This window comes from Melitaea cinxia, chromosome 13 (assembly GCF_905220565.1).
Source record: "Melitaea cinxia chromosome 13, ilMelCinx1.1, whole genome shotgun sequence".
Lineage (NCBI taxonomy): Eukaryota > Metazoa > Arthropoda > Insecta > Lepidoptera > Nymphalidae > Melitaea > Melitaea cinxia.
Genome location: NC_059406.1, coordinates 3,294,307 through 3,317,794, shown reverse-complemented (window position 1 = coordinate 3,317,794; position 23,488 = coordinate 3,294,307). Strand labels below are relative to the sequence as shown.

At 32.8% G+C, this 23,488-nt stretch overlaps 1 protein-coding gene across 1 annotated transcript in view; it reads right to left on the bottom strand.

The window, feature by feature from the left end:
* The window catches only part of LOC123658992 (acetylcholine receptor subunit beta-like 2), a 42,276-nt gene extending 19,222 nt beyond the window's left edge, over positions 1-23,054 (bottom strand). The window contains exons 1-10 of the mRNA XM_045594277.1: positions 23,003-23,054; positions 22,540-22,733; positions 22,207-22,335; positions 21,713-21,874; positions 20,227-20,383; positions 19,943-20,070; positions 18,881-19,056; positions 17,426-17,578; positions 14,097-14,212; positions 13,213-13,325 (exon numbers count right to left, since the gene is read on the bottom strand). Of these exons, the coding sequence (XP_045450233.1) occupies positions 13,213-13,325; positions 14,097-14,212; positions 17,426-17,578; positions 18,881-19,056; positions 19,943-20,070; positions 20,227-20,383; positions 21,713-21,874; positions 22,207-22,335; positions 22,540-22,733; positions 23,003-23,054 (1,380 nt within the window). The remainder of the gene's footprint in view (positions 1-13,212; positions 13,326-14,096; positions 14,213-17,425; positions 17,579-18,880; positions 19,057-19,942; positions 20,071-20,226; positions 20,384-21,712; positions 21,875-22,206; positions 22,336-22,539; positions 22,734-23,002) is intronic.
* Positions 23,055-23,488: the final 434 nt, after the last annotated feature.

The following is a 23,488-nucleotide window of genomic DNA, read 5'->3' as shown; positions in this document are numbered from 1 at the left end:
GAGTAACAGTTTTTTAGTTATCTTTAATAACGCCTATTTGAACCAAAACAAATTTTGAAATTTTATGTCATACAAATTTGGCGACACGCTTGAGCCTATGATCCCACTGCTGGGCATAGGCTCCTTTCCCCATGTAGGAGAAGGATCAGAGCTTAATCTACCACGCTGCTCCAATGCGGGTTCACGGATATATTCCCTACTATGAGTAACGATCGCTATCAGGTGTACATGAAATTTGCCAACACACATTAATTAAATATATGAATAAAAATGTTTAACATTCAGACAAGATCATCTGTTAGAAAGGCACCCAACTTAATGCTTATGTTTTATGTAAAAGGCGGCTTATATGAAAATACATATCTTGTTTCCTGTAATAAACGCACATACAAATAATACATTTGTATACAAATAGAGTACACACAGATTCAGTGATAGAGTCGTATCAACAACTTTTGGAGCAAATAGCAGTGTCACTGGGTGGCACTGCACTAACGGAAGAGCCATACACCGTATATTCGCAACCCACTATTAGTTACAACGTAGCCTCATTTCAAACCTTATAATTAAGCCAGCCGTAGGTGTGGGCGAAATCAAAACATAATATTATGACGCAATAAATTATTGCATACATAGGTACATAGGCAAAAACCCGCACACACGAAGACATACGTATTAATTAATAGCCTAGTAGTATGGTAAAACTAATATCCTACCATCAAACCCGAATCATAAAATATTAATAATAATAGCGACAATTTATCACATAACTTAAAACTGAAGTGCTGAAAACGTTGGCTGTAATTAATGCGGACTTGATACAATATTAACAATGATTTAGAAGCTTCGGCGAGTTACACAATATTTTAACGTTTAACGTTCTATCCTCCTAAACCTCTTGAATATTCCGTTTTGAAATTCTACTGTATATAGACTCGAGTCCGCTCAGTTTGCACGATACGAGATCTTACAAAACTGATTTTTAACAACTAGTTAGACGGCTCACCTGATGGTAACCGATTACCATAGCTTATAACGCCTGCAACACCAGGAACATCGTAAGCACGTTGCTAAGGTTGGGTACTTCCCCAGTCGGGCTGCTCCAGATATTGAGCAGGATATTTCCTGCCCTACCTCAGTTAAATTACTATTTTACCCATATGACTTATAATAGAAGCTTTTATTACAACCTTATTTTTATCCATAATAGTTTTTCAGGAGACTAATTTTCTAGCATAAAAAGGGTTTTTTTTTATTTTGGCGGTAGATGGCGACTGTTACAAAAGTGTGTGTGTCAGCTCCGACGCATGATTTGTGATCGACTGTCTAAATAGGCTCAAAAAAGGCTTACTAATCTAAGAAAAAGATTAATATCATATCAAATGGTAAATAAGCGAATCAAATAACGCCATCTATCGGAACACAATAGAGTTAGATGGCCTTATTAGAAAACTTCGTACATCAATCGTATTTTCATAGATGGCGTTAACAAAAACGTAACGAGGTCATTCGTTCAGTAGATTTTACTAATCATATTTTTTTCATACCGCGGGCCTCATATGGAAATCGATTCTTAAGGATAAAACTCAAAAAACACAAAAACACATTTAAAATTTAAAATGTTATGATCGTAGAGTCGCATAATACTTATACAAGATTTTTCATCGTAATACAGTGTCGTGTATTATAAACATCGCTCTCGTATGCCGTGTTTTAATTAAAACCCGGCACACGTTCCTCGATGCGGATTTAACGCACCGCTTTAAGAACTGACGATCTTAAAGTTTAGACATAATTTAATGCCGCAATCACAACGGGATGTTAAGTTGATAAATTTATTCAAATGTTAACTTATAACGTTAGAGGGTACCTCATTTATTTTATCCTTTAGAAATGTATTTAGTTTGTGAAGTTTGAACTCTTGTACCAACGACGAAGCGATTATGGGAGATCCTAATTTTGTGCCGTTTAGTAACGAAAACGGTTGGTTTCTTTCGTTCAGAAAACCTTAAGTTTTAATCTATAATTCTTTGCAATATTTTCAGAATAGTGTAATGATGTATGTATGTCTGTAATTGTAACTGTAATAATCTTTATATATTTAATATTTGGGCAAAACACTCGCCTTCTGAATGGTATTATTTGCTTTTATAACTAAAACTTTAACCTTTAAGGTAATTGGTATAATAACATTATTAAAAGATATTGCTGGTATGGGTTGTTGAATTTTGGACAGTTGACGAGAACTATCAATAATTATAGCTTAACACTTAAAGGATCAAATGTTACAAAATTTTGGTCCAAACCGAGATACGCTTAGCAATTGTATCGTCAAGTCAGTCAACACGAGTATGAATATAAAGCTGCAAGTCATCAATGTAAAGGCAACTACAACTGCTTGCAACTACTGCAGTCAAGACTCTTCTTCTTTTATTTTCAAATGTTATAGCGCTCATGAGCTACTTTGAAACTGTAAAGAAATGAAACTATGTGGTAAAGCAAAACAACCAAACAATATCACATTAAAATTCAAAGTTGTTCCAACTGCATACGACGTTGCTACATTTGCGATATGCAGACTTCATAATTCCTAAAAATAAACCTTAATAACATCGCATAAAACAAGGAATCAATTCACATTGTTACCTCATGTCGAAAATGTCGAACGGTTAAAATACATAAAGGTAAAAAGAAAAATACCTCGATATAAGGTAAATAAAGGCAGAGAACATAGGAAATCTCGGTCGCCAGATGTTTGAGAAATTGACTTGTTCAAACACGTTGATTTCGCGTTCCTGATTGTTCAACAACATTCGAAAAAATACTGTGTAAATATTATATACTCTAGACGTTTTCAGTGTGTTGGTAATATTTAGTTTTTAGCTAGCTTTGGCATAGGGTATTTGTGCAGATATAACAACATATAAATAGAATACCACATATAAATATATAATACAACGTGAACATGAAATGATCGACATGAAAGTTTCGATAAATAATTTAATGTCCAAAACTTTTTAATTTTTTGGAACGAAGTTCCTTACGGGAGGCTTGAAATTTGGCTGGACGAACGAACTGAAAAAATGTGATACTAAAACCGTAAGAAAAATATATAACGGAAGTGACGTAATATCAGTCACACGACTGTATAATATGACATTTGTAAAACTAAAATATTACTAGTAAACTTTTTTTAAATTATTTATGTAATTTTATACTGTCGACAAAAATAAATAAAAACATATGTTTTTTATTTCACTTAATAGTTTGAATTATTATTATTATTTTCTTTGATTTATTTTATTTTAGGGTATTTGTTATTTTCTAAAATACTAAATTTCCTAAATACTTTTATGTACTTAATTAAAAACCAATCAACAAAATTAAAAAAAAAATCAGGAACTAGAAAATATATATAAAATTCAACATTTTTTTTCAAATTGTGTTGCTTCAAAACTTTCCGAAGGAACTTCGATCCTACCTGGTGTCCCATGACACCACATATTTTTTTTATTTTTTTCAATTTATTGGCCAATACATAACAAATAAATGTGTTATGTATTGGCCAATAACTAGTTTAATAATAAATCGCGAGATTGTCGTGGTGCCTACTTAAATTGCAAGGTATAATGATACCTTGCAATTTAAGCACCACGCCTCGCGGGTTTATCTGGGTACAGAGAGTCACTCAGTTATTCTAGTTTATTTTTTAATTAACACAAGTACACTAGCTTGTTGACCCACACTGCGCGCTGGCAAACCTAGTGTGGGAAATCCTCCGGAACGCTAGACCGACGATCTACCTATTAAGGTTCCCATTGTAGGCTGGATGAGGACTGCGGAAAACCTGGATGTCTAGGGCGAACTTGGAAAGGCCTACGTTCAGCAGTGGACTGGAATATGCTGAACTGGGTGACTGACACTAGGTTGTAACTTACATTTATTAGAATAATTTCCTTATTAATTTTACATTGCAAAGGGTATATAAAAAGAGTTATCACATTCACCTAAATATGTAGTACGTAACTTGTATATGTTACGAAATTTAACAGAAAAGGAAAGCACAGTTTTCAAGCGACACCTCTCAACAGCACGCAGCTACAACGTAAAAAATCCTAAATATTAGGATTAATTTTCGCATGCAGTAGTTAGCGATAGGGAAAAGTAAACAGCTACCAATAAAATGATGTATGAACTTTGTATGAACTACAACAACTTACACAGTATGTCAAATAATCTGTGTTATATTGATAGAACATGACAATGATTTGTTAACAAATAAAAAATGATTATCAAAGTTATTAAAAAATAATATTTAAAAAAAATATTTTTAGTGTTGTATAGTCCATTTATCGATAACGGCTATTGACTGTATATATACGTAACATCAAACTATAGCCAATTACAGCAGAGTGTTAATGAAAAACGTTGAAAAAACAAAGCGTAGCACAACAACCATACAATGATTCTTCTGTTTTCGTACGTAAGAAGCCGCGAAGTACGATACTGAGGATAAATTGGCAATAAAAAAAATTATTTTTGTATTTTATATCAATTCATCTAAACACAATTATTCCATTATCCTCACCGTAGTTAGAGCACCCCTAGTTATTGTTTTCGTGTTACGGTATATTCGGATTATCGACTGTTCAGGGTTTTTTTAGCGTAATGGAAAAATAATAGGTACCATACTTGGCTTTTAACGTTCCAAAAATATATCTGTTGTAAAAGCGTTTACTTAATACAAGTAATAAAATTTCTAACAAAATAAAGTATCCACACATTTACTTATACAACAAAAAAAAATACTTAAATTCAAAACTACGAACTAGAACCTTTTAAACAAAAGTCTAAATCTATACAAAATAAATGAAATTTAAAATACATACATGTATATATGCATTTATGCACTATTTATCTAGGCTTTTTAAACACTTTTCGTTGCCCTTTTTTAATATATACCTACATACATTGTTATGCCAGACCTCTACAAATCGACTATACCGCTGCAGATTCAAATTCAAATTTAGAACTTCATAAAACATCTCACCAACAAACACACGTACGGTCTTTCTTAAGGTACGCAGATATAGTAATACCCAAAAACTGAAATCGTGCGCTTGAATTTCATTCTGAGTAAAAATAGAACTTGGTACCCATATGAATTTCTTTTATTTTGTCGGTAAAGTCGAAAACGACGGATTTTTCAATATATACTCTGCAGCCTGTAATATTTCACTTCTGGGCATAGGCGGCTTTCCCCATGTAGGAAAAGGACCAGAGCATGCAAGCTGCTCCAAGTAACGATTGCTATCAGGTGTACATGATAACAACCGGGACCGACGGCTTAACGTACTCTCCGAGGAACGGTGGGGAGACCCTCAAGGACTGCACAAACACCCAGACCACGGCAAACATCTGTATGGCCAATACAAATGTTTGTCATGTACGGGAATCGAACCCGCAACCGCCAGCGCAACAGCCCCAAACCAGCACTGTGACCGTTGCGCCAACGCGTCAATATATATATAATTTCACAATAATATTTTTGACAGAACTTTTTTACGTAGTTCCAATTGCTGGTTAAAGACCACAGATAGAATAAATAGTCTCTAACTCATAAGTTGAATATTTTTATGAAGACAATATACTTGTAGATTACCCAGCGAATTCGAATAACGTTAATTTACCCATGAAAATAGCGAAGGACAAAAGAATTGTTGATCACATGACATACAAAACAAAGGTTCGTCCCGGTGACCCGGTGCCATTGTCACCTGTATGAGATCTCATAAGCCGCATGTTCGACTTCATCTTTTATGTTTTGTTTGTTTGATCTATTTTAGGCCATGTTTGTTCTGTCGTCATCTCTTTTGTTTACTTATTATATTTTTTATTCAATCATTTTTTACAGAATATGTTGATTATCTGTATCTTTTTATGAGACACTTTTTTCAGGGATTATTACTCATATTCTTACCGCTAATATAATGCGAATTATAACACTGATTTTTATTTCAATTAAAATTCTGAGAACCAAAAAAAAATGTAAAAACAATTGAAAATTCTGTGAGATTAAAAACGCATTTAAAAGATTTTTTGATGATGGCTTCCTGTTCTTAAGAATCAAATATGCCATGGAGTGCCAAATAGAAGTGACTGCCATAATACTTGTAAGGTGTTTGCCCCTTCTCGCTGTCGTACAAATGTTGGTGTAAACGGTCTCCACTGCATCGAATACTAAATTCTTACAATAACCTTTTTGACGCATTAGACGTCGCGGCAACAGATCCCGCACTTATAAAATGTGTTTTAGTTAAATTGCATTATGTATTTACCGCTTCAGCCTATTATCTCCCACTCTATCAGAGCTTAATCCACCAGGCATATAGGTATTCATCGATAATTGACTTTTTTTTTATATTTGAAGTAATCCGCAATAGATGATATTGGTGTTAAGAACTTTTTGTTTATATACTCTGTACGTTATAACTATTGTAATACCGTTTGTTTACCCAAATAAAGAGAATTAACTAAATTAATTATTTTAACATTGAAATAAAATAAGGTCTTTGGTTTAGTATGTTTTTTTTTATACTCGTAGTAACGTTTTCTCTACTCCTTTTTATCTTCTATTATTTCTTTTTGACTCAGTACTACTGTCGGTTATTTTTAGTTTATTTTACTAGATATTTTCTAATAGCTTCACCTATGGTGAAGTCGCAACCAGAGCGGGTACCAATGAAGCAGACATGAAGATACATACAACAAACACTTAATCACAAACCCCAAAGGTGGCATTTGAGCGCAGATATTATCATATTGAGAGATATTACAATTAAAGACATGTAATGTATAAAGCAGACTAAATAAAAGTTTGACAACTTTTTTATTACATACAATTTTATTGATAGCTTATAAGTGTGCTTGTTGTCAAAAGTAAAGGTATATAAGGTCATATAAGGTCATATAGGTATATAAGGTCATATAGGTATACTAGCTGACCCACGCATCAGCATATTATTATAATTACTTTGATACAAAATGAAATTAATAAGATAATCGATTTTTATAATAATAATGTATGTAATATTAATATTTTCCTATATTTCGCAGTATGAACGAAATCCTAACTCTACTTACAACTAATTTAAAGAAATCATTAAAAGAAACAAGCAAGCAACAAAGCAAACAAATATTATTTTTCGTATCAATAACAATTACAATGGAGCAACAAAAATCTCACGATCTACGTAAGCAGTGCGCTAAACGTTCACAAGCAAGTCACAACTTTGTTACTAAATGTGTTTGTGGACTTGATTTGAAAACCTGAACTACGCTCAGAGCGCTACTGGTCGATTATGTGCCAAACAAACGGCGACTGCATTGCTTTCGATAAAACCGAAACACTGAAATGCGTTCACAATTTTTCAAAGCATACGACAACTTCCAATTTATTTTCCCAAAACGTTTTCACAGTTTGACAAATTCCTATAGAGTTATAGTTGTTAATAAAAACGAACGAACGATGCAACGAACTTTATTAAATTAAAAATAATTAAAAAGTCTACATGTAATGTAATATCTTATCTTAATGGACTAGGGTATAGCACACCAAGCACATCTCCGGCTATTTACCGACCGCACCATTTTATCCTTCTTCCTCCAAAAGTTACAAATTTCTTGATGATTTAATTTAAATGATTTAATATGATTTATTTGCTTTGATTTCATTTAATTACAATTATGTTGTGTAATATCACTCTAGCATGCAACATAATTTCAACCCACCATCGTGTCTATCATTAGTGCACTTAGTTATAAATTTTATTGTATGAACATTGGTTTATATTTAGTGTACGAAATGTTGGAGAACTAAATAAATAAAAAGTCGCATTTGAGTCGCAAATGTACACACTGTTTTGATGAGTTTTAGAGTTTTCTGTACTAGTATGTTGTCTGCCGAGTTGGATACGGCTGTTTACCCCAACTTCGTAATTAACATACCCGCTTAAATAGTGTGTTTCACTTCAAATTTAAAATCGTGTATATATATAATTATTATAACGAAAAAAGGAGTTTCGTTTGTCAAAAAAAAAAAAGAAAACAACCAGACCGATTAAAAAAAAGAATCTCAAACAAGGAGAATGCTGAGTTATTACTGAGTGACGTCACCTATATTTTAACTAATTTATAAAAATTATGTAGGCCAGGCGGACATTTCCGCGACAGAAAATTCATTTTTAATGTCAATTTTAACAAGTATGAGCTACATTTTTTTATGTAACACACACGGTCATCTGTTCCTATGGTAAGCGAGATAATACTTATGGTATCGGTAACAGTCGACTAATATAACTACATTTTTTTTTCGTTAAGTACATATAAACGTAACTTATATATAAATAAATACATATAACATACCCAAAATCGAGGCGAGATTCAAACCCGCAACGCCAGAAGGAGAACATAGGGTCGCTGCAATCTGTGCCAACGGGCTTTATAAAATTATAAAAATGCTAAATAATTAGGTAGTACATAATTTTCTCCTTTTCGACCGGAATAATTTTTTACTATAAGTAATCTACAAAGAATTTAGAACAACTTCAAATGAATTAAGGCAAAAGTTTCGTAAAGTTCACAATGCTTTCGCCACACTTAATCCTAAATACTTGACGCAAGTATTTACAAAACAAGTTTTCTTACATCGTAAAACCTTATGTAACATTTTATTATTTTAGTGAATGCGCGCTTCTTTATTTTTTACGCGAACATTGAAAAATGGAAATTTTCTTATATAATTATTTTAATGATAGCCTGCATCAATGGAGTTCAATTTATATTGCGGTTTTTTACAGTATTATAAATATAACATGGCCGGAGAAGTTAATTAGGTGGCCTCAGGTAATGAAAATGTTAATATATAGATTTTTCAAGTTATAATTATTTTATGAAGAGTATTCAAGTATATTTTTACCTTTAGTAATAAAATAATTACCTTTTTTTCAAATTTCCAATTATTACAGACTAAGAAGTTTATTAATATTGTTTGATGTTTGTTACTCTTTTAAGCTACATCTTTTATTATTTAATAATAAAACCTGAGGCCATTTTAAATCAGATAACAAATACGTACACTATTATACCTACTAATACCTACTCATATCTCAAAATATCCACACAGTCAAAAATGTTCACTGATAAAATTACACCATCTATTGTCTTGAGCTACGTTCCTATATTAAGACAACGATTTGTTTTTCTAACTTCGGTCCGTTAAAAATGTCATGTTCTAAATTTAATAATTCGTGAGTAAAACTATTTATTTCCTGAATAAAGGGACCAGATATAAATCCATAATCTACATAACCGACAATATATAAAATATAACGTTTTGAAATATACCTAACTACCTACAACTACTATACTCCACAAAAGTACAATAACATATCTATACCAGTGGCGTGCATAAAATTTTTAAACAGGGTAGGCAGTCAAAAAAAATGAACAGCCACACTGCACTTACTTTCTTGCAATTTTTTCCTGATTTATTTCAATTTTGTTGGAAATAGAGAATGTTTAGAATTCCTAATGTGTGGGTAACACAAAAATAAAATCGTACATCGTACGGCTTTTTGATAATATAGCACACGTCTTACATAATATGGTATTACCCAAACTTTCTACTCATTGGTACAAAAAGTCTAAGGTTTTTAAAGTTACTAAAAAGCAAACCCGTAACTGAAGTTAAAATTAACGAAAACAGAAAAAAATAACCCTTTTAATTAGAATCCCCGACGTAATCACCGTGTAGGTTTCGACTCTAATCCCTTAAGCGATGTTCTGATCTCAAACAAGAAGTATTTTTAAGTCTTACTTTAGCTTAACCAAAATTACTAAAAATAATCTAAGGGTATAAGGAAGTTTATTTCTAGACTGAAAATTACTTTCTAATGGAAACAATACTTATTTATCCTTGACTTTTATTGATATTAACAGTAATTATGTGTTTCAAGCATCTTTTTATACAATAAGAATGACAAGCAAGTGTACGGCCGTAACCATTATCACCATTATCACCGTGGTAACCATTTATCATAGACCCACACATTCCTCCACCACATCCCCACTCTGGCTACCTAAGCAACTACACGAAGATCCTCCTTGACGGTACTATTCATCATTACAGCCTATACAGTCCACTGCTGAACATAGGCATCCACAAGTTTACGCCAAAAATAACGTGAACTCGTGTGTTTTGCCCATAGTTACCACGCTGGGCAGGCGGGTTGGTGACCGCAGTACTGGCTTTGTCGCACCGAAGACGACTATTGACGATACTATTATTAGGCTTCAATTTTCTATAAGATTATGGTACTTCCCCGATTAAGTTACTGTACGTTTTTAGTAAAACATTTCCTGCTGTACTAAATCAAATGTGGTTGATTCGATTACTCCACCAAAGTGGTTATTCAATGACTTTTATTATGTCACATTGATCTTTTGGGAGTTTAAGACAAATTAAGTTTAAAACGTTAATAATTGTGTTTGCTAGCAAACAAAAAAACCGACTTCAATTACATCGACAAGTAACACAACTTAAGTAGACGAAAAAATTAACAAACGCACTAGTCATCACTGACTGATTACTTGATTTTCGAGGGGTTTCTGAGATTCCATCATTAGATCCTGGTTCCACCCTTGGGATATCTCTCTAAAAAAAAAGAATTATCAAAATCGGTTCATAAGGTGTCCCTGAACATACATTATATATATATATATATAACCTCCTCCTTTTTTGAAGTCGAATAAAAAATTACTCGCACTTCTACGAATTTCTAAAACTACAAATAGAATAGCCCTTTTTTCAGCGACATTTATAACTCCTGTCACACACTGTAATTGTATTATATAACAAAACCTGCTTACTACGTACTCATCTAGTAAATAATAACAAAGTGACAATGTATCCTGCCTTATCGCTCCTCTCTGTATTTTTCCACCGACATCGTTACGACACGGGGTCGTGAATATTTAAACGAACGGTAAATAACCGACATTTTTACTATAAATTTCAAAGGTAATAAAGGCAATATTCGTTTCTCACTCTCGAGTAACGGCGATATCGTTTCATTAAAGACTGTTGGAAAATTTCAAATTTTATTTTAAGGTAAAATTAAACTGTCGGTGATAAAATATATCGCTGACAGACCAATTGTATATTTAATAGCGTTGGCGCCTATTGTTGTATGATTCGGTGCAAATTTGTACTTACTACAATCGATTCAGCCTGTAATATCCCACTACTGGGCATAGGCCTCTTTCGCCATGTAGGAGAGGGATTAGAGCTTAATCCACCACGCTACTCCAATGCAGTTTGGCAGATATATTCCCTACTACGAGTAACGATCGCTATCAGGTGTACATAATAACAACCGGGACCGACGGCTTAACGTGCTCTCCGAGGCACGGTGGTGAGACCCTCAAGGACTGGACAAACACCCACTTACTACAATACAATACAAATACTCTTTGTACACTAACAGAGTAAATTTTTACATCGAATGGAAAACGCAAACGTAAACGTAAACAAATTGCGGTCTTATCGATAAATGAGCGATCTCTTCCAGACAACTTCTAGCATGAAAAGGACTGACAAAGAATTAGACGGCATGGAGGTGTACATACATATATCATCATTGCAGCCTATACAGTCCACTGCTGGACATAGGCCTCCACAAGTTTACTCCAAAAATAACGTGAACTCATGTGTTACATATATATATACATATAATCCTACACGTAAATATACATACATAATACATATATATATATACTCAAATATATTCTATATACATATAATATATAGAATATACAAAAATACAAATATACATACGACTTACTACGAATAATTATTGAGTTATTATTATTTACCTAGCTTACTTGATTCACTTTATAATGTTTGTATGAGCCATTATCTTCAATAAAAATCAAAAACAATGGCGGTTGAGGGTATTATTCTCGAGGCAGTTGTTTATATTTATACAAATATTTGTTACTGATCTGAGTATATAGTCCTTGTCACTGACCATATTGTACCTCAGAGAGCACATAAAGCCATTGACATTTTTGCCAACCCGCAGTGCAGTAGCGTGGTAGATTAAGTTACGACTCTTCTGTCTTCTTGCGCAGCCGTGGAATGTTACAAGCTAATACAATTGATATTTTAATTGAATAAATTAAGTTGAAAGGTACGTATTTATCTGAGAATTTCTGGACGCTTTAAAGTTACAAAGATAAAGAAGAAAATCGTGCTTAAAGAGGAAGTTTTATTACGAAAACTTTCCGTACGTCCGTTACACCGTCTGATACTCTAGATTATAGCCGTAATCGCCTTCATTCGAAATTCTCTGCACTTTCCTAGTTTTTTTTAGATGTATATAATTATAATTTCAAGCATTTAAAACTTATTAAAAATAAAACTGCAAATCACTCTAATATCAACAACTACAGGCCAATCTTCGGCAAATATCATATTCAGAGTAATGGATTGTTTGTATATTCTATGTATAGCACCAGTATTACCCGTACACATGATTTCATTAATTGGTTATTCATCATAATCTACTAAAAATTTTCAATCTATCTTCCCATGTAGAGTTCAGTCAAGCTTATCTATACAAATAAATAAAATTGGATTGTATGTTTGTAATATTAAAATAACTGCTTTTAACTAAATTCATATGGATGTATCATCATTATTTTTTGATATGGATGTATACACAGTACATATACTTAAACAATTTTTTTTATAATTTTTGTCTGTCTGTCTGTCTGTTTGTTCCGGCTAATCTCTGAAACGGTTCGACCTATTTTAACGGGACTTTCACTGGCATATAGCTGATGTAATAAGGAGTAAATTAGGCTACTTTTATTTTAATTATTTTTTTTATAACTCTGACACGGACGAAGTCGCGGGCACAGCTAGTATACTATAAAATAAATATTTGTGCACAAAAGATGACATTTAAACACGCTAGAAGGAAACTACTCATTCGTTAACTCCTTTTGTATAATGGCTTCCGATACTGCCAAGACGGCACAGATGATTTCGCTAATGTCACTTAGAAACGCAACAACTCAATAGTCAAAACTGTCAAAAGCATCCAAGATGGCGTAAAAAAAATTGACATTAGCTGATAGATCACTCACCTCGTTATCCTTATCAGCGTCCTTGATATGCTGGGCGATGAATCGTACGCTCTGCAGAGCGGCGGCCACTTCGGGGGACAGGTGACGCGGCAGCATGTTCTCGGACTCGGTCACTGATGATCGAGAGACTGTTATTGTATGAATATCAGAGAATATCATTTTGGAATGAGAAAAGATCGTAATTATTCTACTATGTTAATGTGGAGAACTATTAAAGTTGAAAAAAAAAAACTTAAATAGTATACATTATATAATGAATTAGAATGAGTAAAATGAGTTAGTTTGAGTATTTAATGAATACATATATACAATTAATGTTTACATATACATATAGACTTGATTTGATTCTTTTCGGATAAACTAAATAGTTTAAAAAAATAAGCAATTTTAGATTTTAATTTCCATTAATTCAAATCAATTTCAGAGAATCATTATTCAAATACAGGTACACATTTTAAATCATCTCTTACTACAGTATCATGTCACTTGCCGATCGTATAAAAAATAATATCTGTTGAGTGGCTTCAGAGTTTTTTAAGAATAATGGAAACTAAAAACTAATCATTTCTATTGAGATTGGTCACCAGGAAAAGCAGGCTTGATCAAAAAATGGCTCGACTTAAACATATCTCAATCATACAAAAGATTACAGTCAATACTGTATTCACACTATTATTGTATTTCTATGGTGTGTAAGGTAGCCAGAGGCTTGTTGAGAGCTGGTAACAACGCGCTTGTAATACTTCTGATATTACAATGGCATAATATTATATTACAAGGCTATAACAGCTATTATCCATAGGTGAACACCACGTATGCAACAAACATAGTATAAAAAAAACCCTATTTATAATAAATATATGGATAATGTAGTCCATAGATACCTGAAGGTCTCTGATGGACGCCAGCTCCAAGCATGTCATCTTCTGGTGCGGGGGATTTCCTGTAGTCGCCGTCATCACCCTTGGTGCTGCCAAACGCGTCGGTCAAACTGTCCCTGCTAAAAACAAATATTAATTGAAAACTATGAGAAAGCTATTCAATTATGTAGTACTGTGTTTCGACTAAATAACGAAACATATATTCATACCCTTTAAAAATATCTACAACTATCTATCAAGTGTATATTGATCAATTTAATCATTCTGATGAAATTGAGTACAAAGTATCCATCCAGACTTTGAGTTCTGATCAGGTCAGCTTACAATTGTACCAATGGTAAATCTGAGAGTTTGTTAGCCTGTTTTTTTTCCTCAACATTTTTTTGAGGATATGCGGAGTCTACTAAGCGCTGTATTCCTATTTTATAACTTTTACAAGTAAAACTATGACCATGAACGGGTATAAAATCAAGCTGGTTTTGTTTTTATAAGGGGAATCTGGTGTTGCAGACGTCTATAAGCTACGGTAATCGCTTACCATCAGGTGACCCGTACGCTTATTTGCCGACCTAGTTATATAAAAAAAAACTTCGATTTACATCGCCTACAAGGAGAATATTATTAGGCGAAGATAAATACGTATTATTGGGGATAAGTATAAAAAATCGTTAGATGGATCATCGTATCAGTATACTCAGTTAAAATGAAGTAACACACATAAAAGTACAATTGAATTGAGAACCTCCTGCTTTTTTAGAGTCGGTTAAAAAGGGGTAAAATTTCGTCTTTGTGTGTACAGTTTTTATTTGTACCGTTTTTGGTGATGAGCTACAAGAACCGGGAGCTGTGTGTATTAGTATAAACATAATATTTATTACATCATAATTAAGATTCGACGAAGTTACCGGATGGCAGATGGTTCGCAAAATACTCCACAGCGATTAAGCTTAGGATACAACGTTAATACACAAGATTAGTTGAGTGTGTGCACTGTATATAAACAGCCTTAGGTTTCTCACCGCCATACTCTTTTCCTACTTTAAATATATCGCCCCTATTACACACTGAATCATACTAACTACAAGAGTTTATTATATAAATAAAAATATTTATACTATTGTAAAGAAATTAATCAAATGATAAACGAGCGTGATAAGTTATTTTTATATTTATGTATGGTATCATATATCATATTTATGAGGATTGTGAAAAACCGGGATGTCCGGCGCGGACTTGGGGAAGCCTATCTCCAGCAGTGGACTGCAATATGCAAAACTGACTGACTGACTGTATGGTGCCTTATGTAATATATCTTTTCGTATCCCGACTTACGCGAAATTTTTATTGATGCGGTTACGACTCGACACTACCTGCTGCGCAAGTTCGAGGCATTACTGTAAACACGTATTTTTATCAGAAACAAAACCTTGCTTTCAAATAACGCTTCATAATATTTGTAAAAATAACTGCTAACAGGGTAACCATTGCCTCCAGCGTTTAAGATCGTCGGTTGAATCGTAAAATATTTTACATTTTACGTCCCATAAACATTTACGATAAAATAAGGAGCTTATAAAGAGAAATAAAAGAGTCACGCTCCAATACTTTCATTATGGACCAAACAATAAAAGTTCGAATCGTAAAAAGATCACGGCGTTCCTTATTTAAAAATATCGCTCAAACAACGTAGATTTAATCTTAACGTTTTCCAGTGTTTATAAGTAAAGTTATCGAGATTCGGTTATCAAAAATTACGATGTAAACAAAAAAAAGCTATAGGAATTTTGAAAGAAAACACGCTTTTCTTTAGAATAAAATAAACTTTACGTAAACGTATTTTTAACATTACTTAGGCATTATTAAAACTACGTATACCTACTATACACCATTTGTAAAGGAGTACAAAAAATTAGTCAAGTAGAAACTTTGACATAATTATTTCTGACAGAAACTGTTGATAAATTATCATTAACCTATTACGTCTCACACGTCTATCTTTTCGCTATTCAAAGTTTATTATGGATTTAAACTTTCGAAATATTGAAAATCTCAATCTAAAAAATGTAATAAAGTTATAATAATTTGTTATTACACCAAGGAATTAATAAGCATTTAACGAAATATGATAAATAAAAACGTTTGTCTGTTAGCTCCGATACGTGACAGGAGTCCCTTAAGAACGGTTAATATTTGAATTATTAGCTCAATAAATCAAATTTTAATTGATTAAAATTAATAAAACTAGAAAATAAAGACATAGATTTATACTTGTATTCTGGTCGATACAGTAAACAAAACTGACACTTTTTTTACATTTTATTTTTTTTATAGAAAAATACACATAATTGGGAAAAAAATAAAAGTTATTTTAAACTACTTATAAAAGAAAAGGGCAAAATATCGATAAAAACTGTTACATTAATTACATCAAGAAAATAAAAATTTCAATTGCGGTGAAAAATATCAATTATTCGAATAATTCGAATTCAAATAAAGCGCTGAAAATCCCATTGGAAACATAATATTCCACTTAACGTAACGAAATATTGCGAAGTCTTTATTGCTATAAAAATAAATATTTTTAAGCTTTGTCGATGTAAAATTGAAAAACGCACACGAGATTTATTGAAATGTTTGTTTTCAGCTGTAAATTATATGAATCGTGGCTACAAACACTTTAAATGATTTTATATGAATATTTTTATATAGATTAATTTTGAAATTTAAAATCGATCAAGGGAATGCTATTTACTTATGTATAAAAGTCCCTAAATACTTAAAAGTAAAAAAGTCGATTAAGGAAAAATTCGAAGACGAAGACATATTGATCTTGCAAGTTAAGTTTATACTGATTCATTTGAAAAAATTGTTTTTTTCTATTATTTCAAGTTATTAATGGAGAAATTTATAGTAGAACATTTTTTTTCAGATTTTTTTATATAAATAGGTCAGCAAACAAGCGTAGGAACGCTTCACCTGATTGTAAGCGATTACCGTAGCTTATAGACGCCTGCAATACTAAAAGCCTCCCCAAGAGCTATTTTACTCATCAACAAGAACACAACATTGCTTAAAAACATTATTGTATTATTTAGCGGTGATCTTCTGTAAGGTCGAGGTAATGCCCCAGTCGGGCTGCTCCATATTTTGAGCAGGAAATTTCCTGCTGTGCCCTACCTCAGTTATAATATTAAAGAAAATATTACAATCGTTATATTTGTCGCGAATCTACGGTTAACTCGACATAAAACCGAACCAATCAAGTGTCTATTACATTTAGCGCAATTATTTCAGACTTGTTTATAAAAAAAATTGTTTTTTTTTACCCTTACCTCATCTCCAATTCATTGGTGTATCCATTAGAAACGAAGGTGTCATCGTAGTCAGGCAGAGAGTACTTGGTCCTCCTCATCATAAGGAGCTTCGGCATCAGCTGTAGGAACAGCTTCTTCATCCAAGGCGACATTGTGTGGGTTGATGGAGACCTATATATTTATTATTACAACGAAATAAAATGTTTGATTGTATAAAACTATCACTTAAATAAAACAGATAAGTAACAAATTTATCGTGTGCAGTAATTTGGATAGACACACAAACTAATACCAATTGTTCGCGTTTTGCTTTTCCTGTACTTAGGTATATTGTAATTGACGTCAAAATGAAAACATAATCTGAAATTATACGTTTTAATTGTACCTATTATTGAAGCTATTGTTATAAGTTGTATTTGAAAATAAATTTGCCTACTAGTGCATTAAACCAATTAAATATCTGCTCTTAATGCTGTTAATAAAATAATCATATGTTAACATTTGAACTAACAGTACCGATCTCCTAGATAATTGCTAATAAATTATCAATTGAAATGTTCCCAAATAGTTCCTAATATGCGTTTAAGAAATATGAACATTCCTTTCGAAGTTCCATTAAACATTTGATCTCGGCGTATTCATAAGCACACGCATTCAATAAAAGCAGATTGCAGTCCAACATCGCATATTTCATTCCCTATTGTTCCGTTATCGAAACGTTACAATCAGACCGTAGATTTATGAGGCGCGCCTTTATACTAGAAATTTAGACCATCTATTTTATTTTGCAATTTCGCATCTAACCATATGATGACAAACTGCATTTTCCTGAATGCCATACGAATTCTATGTGTACTTGTAAGTTGATCACTCTTTCGTTTTTCAACATTACAATTTTAATTTGAGTTAAAGTTACATTGATATGCTTATAAGACTATGAATTGTACGCTTATAATATATTTATAGTAGTTATAACTTTTTTTATTAATAAGCTATTAAATATACACACTGCAAATGTATCAAATCATAAAATTTTACAACATCTAACAAAAAGTACATTATTTTTTTTTTATTCTTGTCATTTTATTTTCAAGGTCTTAAAGTCTATATATAATACAACATATATGAGTATAAAAAATTATCTACATATCTACAACAAAGTTTAGGAACAAGAAGACGTAAACAAGGAAGAGAGAAATAGAACAACTGAAAAAAGTAGCGAGGGATAAATAGAAGAGGGCAGTGTTTCAACTTCACAAACTCACCTAAAATGTACGTTTAAAACGCAAACAGTCATCCAAACACTTAGCGACACCAAAATCATTGTGAACAGCAAATACTTCCCTAACAACGGTATCGCTAGAGACGTTGGCGGTATAATTTCAGCCATTAACAGGAAAAACACTGTCAGCGAAACCAGAATTGAGATGCTTAACGAAATCTACGAGAGAGAAAGAAATATATATAGTTTACCTGAAATGGACGTTTACAATGCATACAGTGACCCAAACGCTGAGCGAGACGAGAATCATTGTGAATAGTAGATATTTCCCAAGCAAAGGGATCGCCAAGGACGTTGGCGGGATGATCTCGGCCAGACCAAGGAAGAACACAGTGAGGGACACCAGGATGGAGATGCAGAGCGATATCTAAGGAGAAAAGTCCTTTTTGAATGATTTTGTACACAATTAGCCAAAATTTATATTGTCTTTCCACTAGAGAAGCATTGAACAAAATTTAACGGAACAAAAATAATTTTTGGGACAAAAACTATTACATATTGAACAAGTAAAATTACAATGATACATTGTTAACATCCAATGAAATAGATACTCAAATGTATAAACATAAGACAGCTAGTTACTTGTTTGGGTCAGATGTATTTAATTTCGAATGGGAATTTTAACGCTAAAAATATACAATAATTATAAAAGAAATAGCTTATAATAATAAATTTTGAAAAGTATTTAAATTTTTAATATTCCAGATGAATTTATAAAACAACCTGGTGGAAAGACAACAATAAGTGATAAGCAGATACATACATAGTAATGATACTAGCACACGTACACATCTAGCTAATGAATCAAAAAAGACCGTAGCCGGTGTTGGAGCAGGCACTCGTGATGGAAGATGGATGATCGGATGGAAGGATGGAAACGATTAAAATGATAAATTTTGAAATAGTAAACGTAAACCATTGAATGCAAATGAATAGTTAAATAAACGGAGCCACTAAATACACTTGATATTACAAAAATTGTTGGACATTTAAAGAATAATAAAGGTAACGACATAGTTTTTTTCAGAACTATTTTATTTGATAATTTTTATGAAGAATGTCCAAAAATTTTTGTATTTGTATTTAGCAAGAAATTAGCATACACTGTACAGACCGATCTCAAATTTTGAAATGATAAAGTCAATTTTAACGTTAATCGAATCACAAGACTATGAGATGATAATCGATGATTCTCGTCTAAACCATAGAAATGCAAATAATCACAACACATACATTATTTTCAATTTCTTTACCTTTTCTCCTGAATCCGATGGTAAGTAAAATACGAGAACGGTTAAAAATGTCAAACCGACACACGGTATTATCAAGTTAACCGTATAGAAAAGTGTCTTCCTTCGCATTGTTAACTTAAACGTTATATCTGAAACAAAAAAAAACACTAATTTTACAATTTCATAAAATTATATACAGAATAGTATTTTAGAAGAAATTTTATGAGCTTATTAAAATCTAGAATTTACGAGACACTATAGCACTTGCTTTAACGATTCAAGCCTTTTAAGCCTTAGTAAGTTACCTGAAAATGGTTCGACGCAACAAGGATAAAATTCCTCATTTCTAGTTGCCGGTACCTCAAGAATGTCCCATTCGACTGACAAATAGAATTCGCTTAAATCAATACCAAAATGCACGAGACTGCTTCCTGGTAATTGATCCATGTGTTTTAAATCAACCTGCATTTAAAAAAAATTGAATTAGTATAAATATTGAACGCAAACCAAAATTATCCAATACTCTTATCGCCATCCAATAAAGCTGGAATGATCATAATAGAGTATTATTTTAAAAATGTGGCCGTACTTGGAGGTGTAACAATATAACTAGCATTAACACAAGTTTTAGAGCACAGTTAAGGGCGATTTATTAAATTATGCAATAATTTTGTATCGCTTCAGCCTGTAATATCCCACTACTGGGCATAAGCCTCTTTCCCCATGTGTGTTCCTCTTAACGTGCTCTTCGAGGCACTGGACTGCACAAACATCCAGATTACCATGTTGTGTGATTACGGCATCAAAGAATATAGCCACGCCCTCTCTTCCCGTGGGTGTCGTAAGAGGCAACTAAGGGATAACACAGATCCACTACTACCTTGGAACTAAAAAAGCCGAGTGATGGCGGAATAGCCATCCAACTGCTGGCTTTGAAATACACAGGCCGAAGACAGGCAACAGCGTCTTCGGTGCGACAAAGCCAGCCCTACGGTCACCAACCCGCCTGCCCAGCGTGGTGACTATGGGCAAAACACATGCGTTCACGCCATTTTTGGCGTGAACTTGTGGAGGCCTATGTCCAGTAGTGGACTGAGAAAGGCATGTAACTCCTTACAAACATATATGTGATAAACAAGGTATACAAAAGTAATGTCTGATCCTTTGGCACAGTTTACAGTGACCCTACTTTCTGCTCTGGGGATTGTGAGTTCGATTCCACCATGACTCTGGGTGTAATATACGTATTTCCTTTTCTATTTTTATAGGTGCATGTGTCTAAAATATGTATATCAGTCGGTTGTTATATATAATACAGGCATTAAGCAGCTCTTTATGAATAGACGACCGCGTGTGTATGTCAAAGATATTTTTTAAATTATTATTATAATACTAGCTGACCCGGCGAACTTCGTATCGCCTAACACAAACTTTATCGTATGGTATTAAAGTTCAAATTGACTTTTAAGTATTATCACAAATCTTTTGTATGGGAGTATAGAAAAGTGTTGTTTTTAGACTTTTTCAGAAAATATTTTTTTTTTTTTAGAATTTTTTTCTCCGTACGAACCATCCTCGTACTTCAAGGAATATTTAAAAAAAAGAATTAGCGAAATCGGTCCAACCGTTCTCGAGTTTTGCGCTTAGCAACACATTCAGCGACTCATTTTTATATTATAGATTAATATTCCGGGTGTAAGTAAAAACTCTTTAGAGTTTATGCTCGCATTTTTAGACATAAAAACGATTTGTAATGTTTTCATGTATAATAAATACAATTTATAAGTTTACCTGAGCGCCATTATAAGTCCAAGATCCAAATTTCATAAAGCATGTTTGCTCATCAAATGGGAAATACTCAACATTAATTTCACAAGACGATTTGTAAATCGCCGGCGGTTTCCAGTTCACTTCGCCTGTGAACTTAAGTGTCGCTTTTGTCATCAATGTCACCTACAAAAACATCATTATTTTAAATAAAATCTTAGCAATTTTGAAATTGTGAGATCTTGCAAAGTCACTAGGTTATCGTGATTTATATAAAATGTTGATAATTATGGGCATCTGTACTGATATTGATGGTAACAGAGGAGGAATTGCTTTGCGCATTGTGCAGGGGTCGCAAGCGGACAATAGTTTTATGCTGTACATAAATAAAATAAAAAAAGTAAATATGTTTACGCTTTTTTTGTTTTTTTTTTTTTTGTTTTTATATCTTTCATAATAGATTTTATACAAAATAACAAATGTTGTATCATTATACTGTAATGTACGTTGTTACTTACTTCATAATTTCCATCCCAATTGTTGTAAAGGACGATGTCAGGAAGCCAAATATGTTCCGAAGGTACGTATAACATCTCCACTCCGCCGTAATCATCTGGATTCCATTGTAGCTTGTAGTCAAACCATTTCTGTAAAGAATTGCGTTCACTATTACTTCATCAAATTCTCAAAAGTGTATAGCTATTTTAGGTACACACTTAAAACAACGTTGTACTCATTTTTATTGATTTTTGGGACAATAGGGTTATTACAGATATTGAAAAAAACGTTGCTTTTCGTTAGACCATGCCCTTAGCAACATTTTTAGCAATTGTTATGCAGTCATCGCTCACCTGCTCAACCCAAAGGTTGGTAGTCATGACCTGGTTCTTAAGATTGACCTCCATCAGCTGCGACAGCTTCAGACTCAGTCTCACAGTCAGTATGTCGCTTACGTTAGTCACTGGGCGTATGAGACGGTTGTAATTGCTAAGCAAATCATCATACAGCCTTTTCACGTCTGGATTTGCTTCTAGAAGCTTTACACCTGAAGTTTCAATAAAAAATATATACTTACATTACAATTATTTTTTGATTTTTCAAGTAGAAACAAAAAGTTAAATATGGTAATAAAAAAATTAAAAGACGTCGTCATACTAGTGCTTTCTTTTTCTCATAATTATCTCAAATATTAACTATTAAGATAGTATTTTCTAAATATTATTATTTATTTGATCAATAATATTTTATTAACAAAATCTCTCCTACAGTTTTCCTTTTTCAAGAATTGTGTATGTAATAATAAAACAAACTTACCTAAACACCTTGTAGCATAACTAAGAAGCAACCACACATATCCCAGCTTCATATTTGATTATTATTTTATTATTTTCAAATAAATGTTTACTGAAAATTTTCTTTGAGATATTAGGGCTGGGTCTCAATGCGCATGTGTAATCAATAGTCTACGGTTCTACGCTCGTAGATGCCACACTAACGCTCGTAGCGAATGCGGCACAATAAAGAACTAATACTGATTTATTTATTTTGAGCGCCGTTCAATAGATGGCGCTATTTGTACTATTGTTTTTTTCAAATGGTTACACGTATCTTTGTGAGATATTATCTATAGTACTTATTTACCTTAAGAATATACTATATCTTTTCGTGTATTCCATTAATGAAAAATACAATAACCGTTCTAGCGGCGTTAATTAGCTGTTTTTGCAATCCAATAGTCATTTACTGGAACGTTTACGCGGCGGCAACCGGCCTTTATCGACCCTTTTGCAACTGACTATT